This window comes from Nothobranchius furzeri, chromosome 14 (genome assembly GCF_043380555.1).
Source record: "Nothobranchius furzeri strain GRZ-AD chromosome 14, NfurGRZ-RIMD1, whole genome shotgun sequence".
Taxonomy (NCBI): domain Eukaryota; kingdom Metazoa; phylum Chordata; class Actinopteri; order Cyprinodontiformes; family Nothobranchiidae; genus Nothobranchius; species Nothobranchius furzeri.
In genome coordinates, this window is record NC_091754.1 from 26,296,178 (window position 1) to 26,308,457 (window position 12,280).

The 12,280-nt window shown below is 40.2% G+C and overlaps 1 protein-coding gene across 1 annotated transcript in view; it reads right to left on the reverse strand.

Moving 5' to 3' along the window:
• Positions 1–12,280, reverse strand: part of mgat4a (alpha-1,3-mannosyl-glycoprotein 4-beta-N-acetylglucosaminyltransferase A) — a 39,795-nt gene that overhangs the window by 17,707 nt on the left and 9,808 nt on the right. The window contains exons 2-3 of the mRNA XM_015966140.3: positions 5,704–5,871; positions 5,034–5,174 (exon numbers count right to left, since the gene is read on the reverse strand). Of these exons, the coding sequence (XP_015821626.1) occupies positions 5,034–5,174; positions 5,704–5,871 (309 nt within the window). The remainder of the gene's footprint in view (positions 1–5,033; positions 5,175–5,703; positions 5,872–12,280) is intronic.

Here is a 12,280-nt window from a genome sequence, read left to right on the forward strand (position 1 = left end):
CAGTTTGCTTATCGCCATGGAGTTGGAGTTGAAGATGCCATCATCCAGCTGCTTCAACCAACCCACTGTCATCCGGACTAACCAGGCAGCACTGTGAGGGTCATGTTCTTTGACTTCTCCTGTGCATTTAACACAATTCAGCCGATGTACTTTGCCAGAAACTCCAGAAGACACAGGTGGGGGCCTCAACTATCACCTGGATTAAAGACTACCTGACAAACAGACCACAGTTTGTGAGGCTAAAGAACTGCACATCAAACCAGGCGATCAGTAACATTGGAGCACCACAGGGGACTGTACTCTCACCATTCCTTTTCACTCTGTACACCTCAGACTTCCAGTACAAATCAGAGACCTGTCATCTACAGAAATACTCAGATGACTCTGCAGTTGTCGGGTGTACCAGAGATGGACAGGAAGCTGAGTACAGAGAGCTGGTGGAGTGCTTTGTGGCATGGTGTGGAAACAATCATCTGACCTTGAACGTAAACAAAACAAAGGAGACGATTTCAGACTCCAGAAGAAACAGGGTGAAGTCAAACACTGTTTCCATCATGGGAGAAGAAGTGGAGGTGGTTGAGGAATATAAATACCTTGGAGTTGACCTGGACAACAGACTGGACTGGAGAAAGAACAGTAAAGCCATTTACAAGAAGGGACACAGCAGACTGCACTTCTTGAGGACGCTTAGATCCTTCAATGTCTGCAGCAAGATGCTGCAGATCTTCTACAAGTCTGTTGTTGAGAGTGTAATCTCTTCAGCCATCGTCTGTTGGGGTAGCAGCATCAGAAGCAGGGACCTGAAAAGGCTCAACAGCCTAATAAAAAAGGCTGGTTCTGTTCTGGGGACGACTGTGGAACCACTGGAGGAGATAATGCAAAGAAGGATTCTCCAGAGAGTCAAGAAAATTATGGACAACCCTGAGCATTCTCTTCACAAGACTGTCCGACAACAGAAGAGTGTCTTCAGTCAGAGGCTTCTTCAGTTTCGCTACAATACGGACCGCTACTGGAGATCCTTCCTGCCAACAGCCATTGTAATATACAATAACTCTTTGATGACTTGATTATTATTATTATTATGAGCTACTACAGCAATCAGTTTCCCTCTGGGATTAATAAAGTATTTTTGAATTGAACTGAATAAGTCTTGTGATCCTCTACAAAGAGCAGTAATTAAAGCTGCAATAGCAAATCTGGAAAACAAGTTGGTGTAAAACCTCTTTTTCGTGCCTCTTAACAACTTTCTAACATAGTACAGCTATAAATGTATTGGGGGGACCACATAAAATAAATTAATGAAGCTGGTTTCTCACATTTTTCTAAAAACCTATGCCAATAACCGGGCTTGGACCGAAAGCAACTATTGGACCATCTGGTTGTCGGTTTCACCTATCCACCGTACTCTGTGTCCTCCACTCATTATGCGCTTGCGCAATTTGCAACAGAACCCCACTAGTGTGAGAGGTTCACTGCTCAATAACAGAGAATGAGAAACAGCTACTACCACTTCAACTTTAGAATAAACTACCAGAGTCCCAAAAAGAAAAACACCATTTGATGTCACAAACAACCAAAGAAGCTTGGATGTTAAACGGTCACTGGCATTTAGCGCTCTTGGCAATGCGGATTTCCGGGTCTGACGCAGGTTCAAAAATACCCGAAGGGAGGGGCGAGAGTTCCATGACCATGTTTGCATTTAAAAGCTAGCTTGTTTTGTAGATGTACTATTGCAGCTTAAAACTTGTAAAAAAAAAATATAAGCAAGTGAGTTTAAACAGGTCACATGTGATGTCAGAGAAGTTTTGTCGCGGGCAATGACGTTGCAAAACCTAAAGCCTTGTTAAATTGCGTTCACAAGCAAATGCTGACTACGGAGAATTCACTAATGTTCACTTTGGTTTTAAAAGAACCTTTTTGGTGCCAGATATCTTCACTTTGTTAAGAAAGAAAAATATATTTCTTTTGTGGAATACCCATTTATGTATGTACAGGGTCTAAATAGCTTCATTTTCTAATTAGAAACGATAGGCTTAAAGTTAATAGGTTATTAAATTTTTTAAACACCAACAAAAAGTGATTTCATAAACCGAGTGATAAAAGCTTTATGTAAAAATAGATTTTCTGTGTACTTTTCCTGTGTTACACTCTGCTCCCTGCATAATAAGTGAAACAGCTATAAATTTGTTAATTCTGCATAATTATGTGAAATAGCGCACTCTGCTCAGTAATCAGTAAAAACATGTCACTCTGATCCAAGTTCTGCAGGTTTGCTTGTTATGACTTCCAAAGAGTGCACAGAAATGAGCAAAGAATGAAGCAACATATGCAAATGTGTGTGCGTGTGCGTGCTGGGGGGGGGGGGGGGGTATGGTTGTGTAGCTTCCTCTTTCACAGAGATGTCACAGTCAGTGTTAAAATCAATGGTTTCATTATCAGATCCTGTAATCTAGGAAACCTTCTCAGGAATGGAATTGATTTAATTAAAGAAAACAAAAACTAGATCCTAACTGGCTGAAAAAGTATAGGGAATTCTTCTTAGGAATAATGTTCTTGTCATGGTGATGACACCCATTGTCTGGATGGCTGCATTTAGAGCAGTCGAGTTTATTTTTCCTCATCGAACCGGTCCCAGTTCCAGCTCAGGGCCACTGCTTTCTGTTTCTCTTACTCAAACCTGGTGTAGATGCTGCAACGGCGCTTTGTTAGTAAAGAGCAAAGAGCAGCATTCATCAGGAGCTGAGGTTGGGCTTGTGGGGAACAACCCCCAATTAAAACACTTTAAACATTAAGCTGAAATATTTGGTGCTGATGCAGTTTTAGTTAGGGGTCAAAAGTGTTAGCCTGCATTGTAAGGAGCTTGGGTGAAGACATGATGTCACAGGATTCAATACAGGGTTGGGCCCTTGAACATCTGAGCAGACACAAGAATGTCCGTTCACATTTGCCTCAGAAATCCCCCCCCCCCCCCCCCCACTGTTCCTTGTTATAGTCTTTGTTCATTTTAAAGTAGGATGATGGCCTAATTTGTGCAGCTATTAATATCTCAGTGTCAAACATGCAAAGAACTGACTGTCAGGGCACATCTTATTTCCTGGTTCTCTCACCACTTTCATGTCCTCTGTCAGCTTTAGGTCTAAACTTTCTGCACTTTTCCAAAACTGAAGAGGGCTTAGCCAGCTGAATAAAATAAAACTAAACTTCTAAGTTTTACCAACTTTAAACAGAAAAATCACAGTTAATGGTTTATTGTATCTAACTCTAAATAATATTTTAAATAAACATTTCTCTGTTCAATCCTTTAAGTGTCTAAGTGCTTGGGCTCATTACAAACAGATGTATGGAAAATGTAGAATTTACTAAACAACAAGGAAAGAGTTCAGAGAAAAGGCTGAGGGCCAAACAGTGAATAACAATAATACACTGATAATACCGTAATTACCCGAATATAGGACGAGGTTTTTTTTAAATTAACAATTATGCAAAAGGGGGGGTCGTCTTATAATCGCCAACTAAGCAGAGGTCGTGGTGAGGTCATTGAACTAAAGAAGAAAAATGGCGGGGAGGAATCTGGAGTTAAGCAGATCTAAAACTAGGCAAGTTAACCAACAGCTGCGGCAGAGTTACGACGCAAACTTCAAAATGATGGTTGTCAACGCAGCAGAAGCAACTAACAACTGCCAGGCAGCCAGAAAATATGGCGTTACGGAGTGTAACGTCCGAAGATGGCGCATCCAGAAAGACCGTCTGAAAAATGCTAACAGCAAGAGAAAAGCTTTTCGTGGTCCACAACGCGGCCGCTTCCAAGAAATTGACAGGCGGGTGTGAGAGTTTGTTACTGAGAAACGTAATGAAGGTCTGCCCATTACCAGAGCAATCATCCAGCTCAAAGCCTTGAACATTGCCAAGGAGTTAAACATACCGACCACAGAGTTTAAAGCCAGCACCGGCTGGTGCATAAGGATGATGCGCCGGAGCGGCCTCGCGCTGCGACGCAGAACCAGCCTTGCCCAGCACCTGCCATCAGACTTCGCAGAGAAGCTGCAGTCTTTTCAGCGCTATGTGATTGGCTTGAGGAAAAAACACTCCTACACACTGGATCAGATCGGGAATGCCGACCAAACACCGGTGTTTTTTGACATGCCTACATCTGTGACTGTGCACAAAAAAGGTGAGAAGTCTGTTATTGTGAAGTCAACTGGAAATGAGAAGAATCGGATCACCGTCATGTTGGCGTGCCTGGCAGACGGGACTAAGTTGGCCCCGTATGTGATTTTAAAACGCAAAACTGTGCCGAAAGAGCCAATGCCAGCTGGCATTATTGTGGGAGGAGGCGGGACCGCAGCGTGAGAGTGACAGTGACTCTGAGCAGAGCGAAGCAGAGGACATCTGTGAGTAAATGCCTCATGCAGACTTTTGAAATAACTTGATTTGACATGTTAAGAGAAGTTCTTACAGTTTGACTACAGTGGGGATTTTTATTTTTGTTCAGTACCGTTTGTGTAAAGCACTTTGAGTTGGATTTTATTTGTTTGATTAAGTGCTATATAAATAACATTTAATTGATTTCCTGACAGAACCCCAAAAGCTTCATAACAGATTTTTGTGATTGCATTAATAGGTAAATATTAAAGTAGTCTGTAATTACGGTATTACTGTATTTACCAAAATTTTTCAAATATTAAATATTTTCTTTAAAAAGTGAATTTTGCCTTTTTCTAAAAAAATTAATCTCTTGGAAAGTGGGGTCGTCTTATAATGGGGTCGTCCTATATTCGGGTAAATACGGTAATCATCTTTAAGCCTGTGCATGTTTTACACAACTATCCTTTTGTAACAACGATCCACCAGAGGATTTTACTGAGTACAAGTTGCAACCTTAAAACCTGTTGAGGCTTGTTTCTCTCCCAGGTGTGAAGACAAAGGTTGCACCATGTTTGTGCAGAACAGCGGTGCAATGTGGAGCATTAGGTTTAATAAATCAGCGATGCTACTTTTCTGCTGAACTTTCAAAGTGCACATTCATTCCTCACCTCCTGTGCGTCCAAGACCCACTTGCACTGCAGGGTGGAGGCTGCCCTCATTGTTAAGGAGGTGAGGCAGGTGGTGGTAGATGTTTGGCACCTGTAGAGGTTTCCTATTTGTGAGCTCCTTCAGCAGTTTCTGTGTCTCATCTGAAGGCAGATGCACACAGAACTATTTACAAACAGATCTAAGACAGCTTCAGGAGCTACAAGAGACAGGTTATGTACATGTTGTTTAATAGACTCATATAAAATAAAACAATATTGGTTTAATTGCTTATCTGCTCACATTTTACACTTTACTCAGTGGTGAAGAGTTAAATGAAAGCAATGTGTAAACATCAAAACAAAAATAAAACATGAGTGATCAAATAAACTGAGATCATTACAGTAACCCTAAATCAAATACACCAAGTACAGTATTTAAATTATTTTATTAATTGGGAAAAGATCTGCCAATGATCATTGTAAACCACGACTGTTTAGAAAGTAGGTAAAAGATCTAATCCATGTACATTTCCACTGCATTTTCTTTGAATACTTCTTCTCTTAAAGGAGTTTAAATGCAAAGCTACTCAAGAGTTTTTATTTGGTTTTTTAAATGAACTTTACAGTATGACAGGAGAAACAGAAGTGGAAGACGGTATAAATGTGTTCCATCTCTTGCTTTACGTGTTACCTGAGAAGTTTATGAGAGCATCTTTGCTGCTGTTGGTTTCGGCGATGGCTCGTCGAAATTGCTCGAGAATGTTGTTGAGCTCAGAGGTGCGTTGAAGCGTCCGGTGCTCTGCCACACGAAGGCGCTCTTTCAAAGCATGGAACTCCCGTTGGTAAGCTATCAGCTTCTCTGTGAAGACAGAAAAGAAAGAAATCATGTTTAACTGCATGGACTAGAAAGTGCCAACATCTAAAAAAGCAAACTGGTTTAAGATTATCAGTAATTAAAAGAAGCTAAAATTTGTTTCTTTTTTTTCATAGATGCATCTCCTACAGAGTTCAAAGATCCCAAAATTAGCTAAACCTACAACTTAAAACTATTTTTTATACTCATTTAGGTACATTTGTTTGGTTGGGAACATCCGTTCTAAGTCTTGTTGTATTTAGGCCTAGGCTTCAGAATCATGCATTAAACAAACATGTTTATTCATAATCCAATTTTTTTTTCTTTCATTTGAAATCCAAGCCTTATAATTGAAAAAAAAAACATTTTTTTTTTCAGTCGATTGCCTCTTTGCCTCTTTTATATAAGCATTTCTGTAGAGAAGGAAGAGAACAGGAGGAGCAGAGGAGTTGAAGTGTGTAACGGACAGATGGGACAGCATAGGATCTGTATAGGTGAGGAAGAGGAGGCTATCAGATGAGATGTACATTTATCTCAACGTGCCACTCAAGAGGAACAGGAAATATTGAAATAAATAATTTAGTCAGAGTCCTCTATGCCATCAAGGTCTCACTTCTTAAGCATTAAACATTTATGTGATAAAATAAATTGAATGTGTGATATAGCAGCCAGCTAATACAATTAGCAGGCGCTAAAAGTAAGTTAATTTAACTTGAAAATGATGCATTCATCAATGTCTGCTGCCAAAATAAACAAATGTGTGTGTTGTTGGTAAGCTTTGAAACTTATTTTGTTGATATTAGATTTTTTTAGACTAACATGCTTGTAAAAAGGTGGTTAAGGGGTGAATCTTTGCTAACCAATCGTGTTCTCGGCATTCTGATCTCTGATCAAACATTTACTCAAAAAAATAAAAAATAAAGCATCTTCTTAAAATATCTGAAGAATCTGTTTTCTCTGTGATTTCTCTAAAATGGGAATCAATTTCCCAGAGTAATGAAGAAATCCCTGGGTTGTATCACTTCCAGGCATGACTCACTGCTGAAACCCTAATTTAGTTGGAAGTCCAAAAAATTGCTCTAAGCACTGACACTGACCCATGCTGCACCCAGATTTTTCACACGTACTGCCAAAATATAGATCACGTTACTCCTGCTCTCACTTCGTAAGATCGGCTCATTGTGAAAATTAAAATACTTTTCAAATAACCACTCATCAGTTACAAAGCCACCAATAACATCATAGCCCCATTAAGAAATCTGCTCAGTGTCCTCGTTAACAGACAAGAACATTTCTCAGTGTCCAACTCTGCTGGTTTAAACCAGGTTTTCATCAATGGATGCAAAAACCTGTAGTTGTCAAAAATCAGCTTGCTGTTTAGATTTAAGACATGCATCGACTCCCTGCTTTTAGAATGAAGCTCAAAACGTATCTTGAGTTATTACCTGCTACACATGAAGCATATCTCTTTACTGATTTGCCTGAGTGATGCTTTTATTTTTTGCACAGACATCTGCTTCTCTTGCTACATACTTTTAGTATTTATCTAATTCTGTTAAATCTTTGTAAGTATTACTTTAAGTCTTCGAGTTTATCAAATAGCTGAATAAAGAAAGTAAACTCTAGATGGAGAGATTGTGATTTTACAGGTGGACAAAAACCTGATTTTTATTCATGTGTGACCCATCTCAGATCTTCCACCTCTTGTAGATTTATGTTGCCCTTTTACTCTACTCTTCCCCAACAATACTCAGATCGCCTTTATCATCTCCTTTCATCACCCTTTCAACTATTGTTCATTTTCCCCAGATCCACCTCGACTGTTGTTTGTTGTCGAACCAAGCTGTTTCTGCTGCATGCTGATGTCTAAGATTATGCCATTTGACCTAAACCTCATGGAAAGGGCAACTTCAAACTAAAAACTAGACTTTCATCTTCACATCAGCCCTTTGATTTTTGGATGCTGCAGAAATGAAGCCCCACCTGTAATCCTGCAGTGTGAGGGAAGATCAGACACTGGGCACCACAGGAACAGAAAGTAGAAGTAACTTAATATTGTTTCAAATTGTCTCACAGTTTACACATTATGTTTCTAGAGTGGTATTCTGTCACTATGTGTCATTTTTCATTACTTTAGATTATTTATTTACTGATGTATATGGAAGGAAGGATGTGGATATAGAACTATACAGGTCCTCAAAAAATTAGCATATTGTGATAAAGTTCATTATTTTCTGTAATGTACTGATAAACATTAGACTTTCATATATATTAGATTCATTACACACAGCTGTAGTAGTTAAAGCCTTTTATTGTTTCTAATATTGATGATTTTGGCATACAGCTCATGAAAACCCAAAATTCTTATCTCAAAAAATTAGCATATCATGAAAAGGTTCTCTAAACGAGCTATTAACCTAATCATCTGAATCAACAAATTAACTCTAAACACCTGCAAAACATTCCTGAGGCTTTTAAAAACTCCCAGCCTGGTTCATTACTCAAAACCGCAGTCATGGGTACGACTGCTGACCTGACTGCTGTCCAGAAGGCCATCATTGACACCCTCAAGCAAGAGGGTAAGACACAGAAAGAAATTTCTGAACGAATAAGCTGTTCCCAGAGTGCTGTATCAAGGCACCTCAGTGGGAAGTCTGTGGGAAGGAAAAAGTGTGGCAGAAAACGCCGCACAACGAGAAGAGGTGACCCGACCCTGAGGAAGATTGTGGAGAAGGACCGATTCCAGGCCTTGGGGGACCTGCGAAAGCAGTGGACTGAGTCTGCAGTAGAAACATCCAGAGCCACCGTGTACAGGCGTGTGCTGGAAATGGGCTACAGATGCAGCATTCCCCAGGTCAAGCCACTTTTGAACCAGAAACAGCGGCAGAAGCGCCTGACCTGGGCTACAGAGAAGAAGCACTGGACTGTTGCTCAGTGGTCCAAAGTACTTTTTTCGGATAAAAGCAAATGTTGCATGTCATTCAGAAATCAAGGTGCCAGAGACTGGAGGAAGACTGGGCAGAGGGAAATGCCAAAATGCCTGAAGTCCAGTGTCAAGTACCCACAGTCAGTGATGGTCTGGGGTGCCATGTCAGCTGCTGGTGTTGGTCCACTGTGTTTTATCAAGGGCAGGGTCAATGCAGCTAGCCATCAGGTGATTTTGGAGCACTTCATGCTTCCATCTGCTGAAAAGCTTTATGGAGATGAAGATTTCATTTTTCAGCACGACCTTGGCACCTGCTCACAGTGCCAAAACCACTGGTAAATGTTTTACTGGCCATGGTATTACTGTGTGCTCAATTGGCCTGCCAACTCTCCTGACCTGAACCCCATAGAGAATCTGTGGGATATTGTGAAGAGAAAGTTGAGAGATGCAAGACCCAACACTCTGGATGAGCTTAAGGCCGCTATCAAAGCATCCTGGGCATCCATAACACCTCAGCAGTGCCACAGGCTGATTGCCTCCATGCCACGCCGCATTGAAGCAGTCATTTCTGCAAAAGGATTCCTGACCAAGTATTGAGTGCATAACTGAACATAATTATTTGAAGGTAGACTTTTTTGTATTAAAACACTTTTCTTTTATTGGTCGCATTAAATATGCTAATTTTTTTAGATAGGAATTTGGGGTTTTCATGAGCTGTATGCCAAAATCATCATTATTAGAAACAACAAAAGGCTTGAACTACTTCAGTTGTGTGTAATGACTCTAATATATATGAAAGTCTAATTTTTATCAGTACATTAATGAAAATAATTAACTTTATCACAATATGCTAATTTTTTGAGAAGGGCCTGTATGGTCCTTCTCAGATCCAAAAACAAATACACATGCAGTAACTAAAAACTGTTATTTTAAAAACTGTTTACAGGAACATACTTAAGTTATACATGGTTACATCATGGTTGCTCTGCTTGCTTTGACAACTGAGATTTTTCTAAATGAAAACATGCTTGAAATGTTCTGCGGTGCAGACTCAATTCGCTTGAAAGTCAAACAGATAAATAGAAATGCAGATTATCCGACGCCAGCTGCTGAGAAAGAGAGAAACCTGATTAAACTGATAATTTAACCCAATTATACTCACACATAAACACACAAAAATCTACAGTAGACATGGATTTGGTTTTACCGTCAGAAGCCTAATGACTTCAATGTAAGAGCTCTGATGAGTTACTGACACACTGACAATAAAATAAAAACCTTATTGTAATATACTGGGACTAATTCATTTTAATAATGGTGCAAAGTAATAAATCCTGCCTATAAATCTTAACATTGATCATTTTAAACTAACTTTAGTAATCTATTATTACAGAAATGTGCTCTCTTTGTAAAGTCAACATCCAGCCATGAATGGAGTTTAACACGTATCACTATTAGGGCTGAAAAGATTCCGCGAGTTTCGAATAATTCGAGTACAAAAAAGCCTCGAGTCAAATTCTCTGCCTCGAGGCTTCATTTAATTCATGTTTAATTAATTCATGGCTTTGCAATTGCCCGGGGTCATGTTTCATCCGGACCGAAATAAGTGATGCACATACACTGCACTGAATGCACACGCGAGTAGCGAATAGAAAGCCGGTTTCACACTGCAAGCATCAACGGAATGGAAGCGAAGCAGCACCGCTTCAAATTGAATCCAATTATAGTCTATGGAGTGTTTCAAACCAGCCGCGACACGGCAATTTCCAGGCGCTTCCCAGAAGGGGCATGCCACGTCGCTTAAGATAGGATTGCGTTCTATTTTTTCCGTGAGCCGCTTCTGGGACATGTCAATTTCTGCAGTTCACATAGTGCTAGACAGGAAACTACACTATTTCAGTGTAAAATCCCCGGTTATTTTCAAAATAAAATGCAACGTTGCAATGTTATATATAACTTACGTCAGCACGCGTGACCGAACGGCTTTGTTTACCACCAGTTTCTTTCGAGAAGTGCAACGGTGTGATTCCTCGCGGGGGTTGTGATCTCTTGATGAGGAAGGTGTCGGAAGTCTCGAGGGATTTTAGAATCTCGCGGGTACAGCGAGGTGCAGCGAGGAAGCCGTGCCGCGGCCAAGACTCTCCCGGTGTGAAAAGGACCGCTTTGAAGTTCGCGAGTGAGCCGCTCCGCTGCTGTTCCGTTCCGCTGATGCTCGCAGTGTGAAACCGGCTTAACTCTCTTAAGCCATGGCGGACAACGTAGACCCCGGTGGAGTGCAAAAAAGACAGGAGATTTCAAAGGTGTGGGACCAAGGCGGAAAACGTACTCCAGTGTACATACTGTAAAATGGATTTAGCCTACCACAACACCACATCCTCAATGCTGCAGCACCTGACATCCACATGTAAATGTCACTTCTGCAAGCGGACTCGGAGCCTCCACAAGATAATGCATTTTAGCCTGTATTTCTATATAGTCTGCGGACACTGTGCGACTTTTTCATTTGTAGCACTCAGTTTCAGCTCACACTGTGCGTCTGGTAGCAACACGTCGGACCTAAAAATTGTGCTAAAAATAGCAGTTTTCACACAACACGTCAGACTTTTTACTGTGTTGTTATTGATGTCTGTTGTCCCTCGGGATTGCTGCAGGAGGACAGGTACTTAAGAGTGGCGGAGGAAAATTAAAGAAAGGAAATAAATGCTTTGTTATCAGTATAATTTCACATAACCACGGCAAACATGCTTTCTCGACTATCCTTGTTATTGTGTGAGAAAAAAAAAGTGTAGAAATTAAAACGGACGCGTGTTAATAGCGAAATAGCTGGTGAGCCATGTTTGCGCATGCACCGTGAGCGGGTCTAGTTTGGGCCGCAGCCGCTCGCATTTGTTTACTGTGAAGTAAAGTTGAAGTGCTGAAGTTTTGAAAACTAATTTAGAATAAAACTTGAAGAATACCTGGCAATTGCTTGCTCATTTTAAGAGGTCTTTCATATTTTAGAACATGCTATTTGATATAATGGTTTACAAACACAAAAGGGCAATTTATTAGAGTACTTGATTTATCGATAAAAGATTCAATAGAGTACTCGATTACAAAAATATTCGATAGCTGCAGCCCTAATCACTATATTATAAGATCAGTTTCTAATGAGTTTCTTAAGATCATGATGAATCAATCACACAAGAACTAGTTGAGGATTAAATGTTGGTGAAATACAAGAAAGATACTGGGGGTACTTTACATTAAAATCCAACTTAACCTTTATTCATAATGAGCTTTACATTCTCTTATTGTGAGCTGCTGAATATCATATCTGAATGCATAAGGCATTTATGAAGACGATAATCAAGTGGTGCACCTGCTAGCCTTAAGACTCACTCTTCAGCTGCAGTGTACAAACACAAATAATCTAACCAAGCTGTTATTTCATAGAGCACAGATTAAGTATTAATAAATTTGAAAGGTGCTTTACTCACATTCACAATA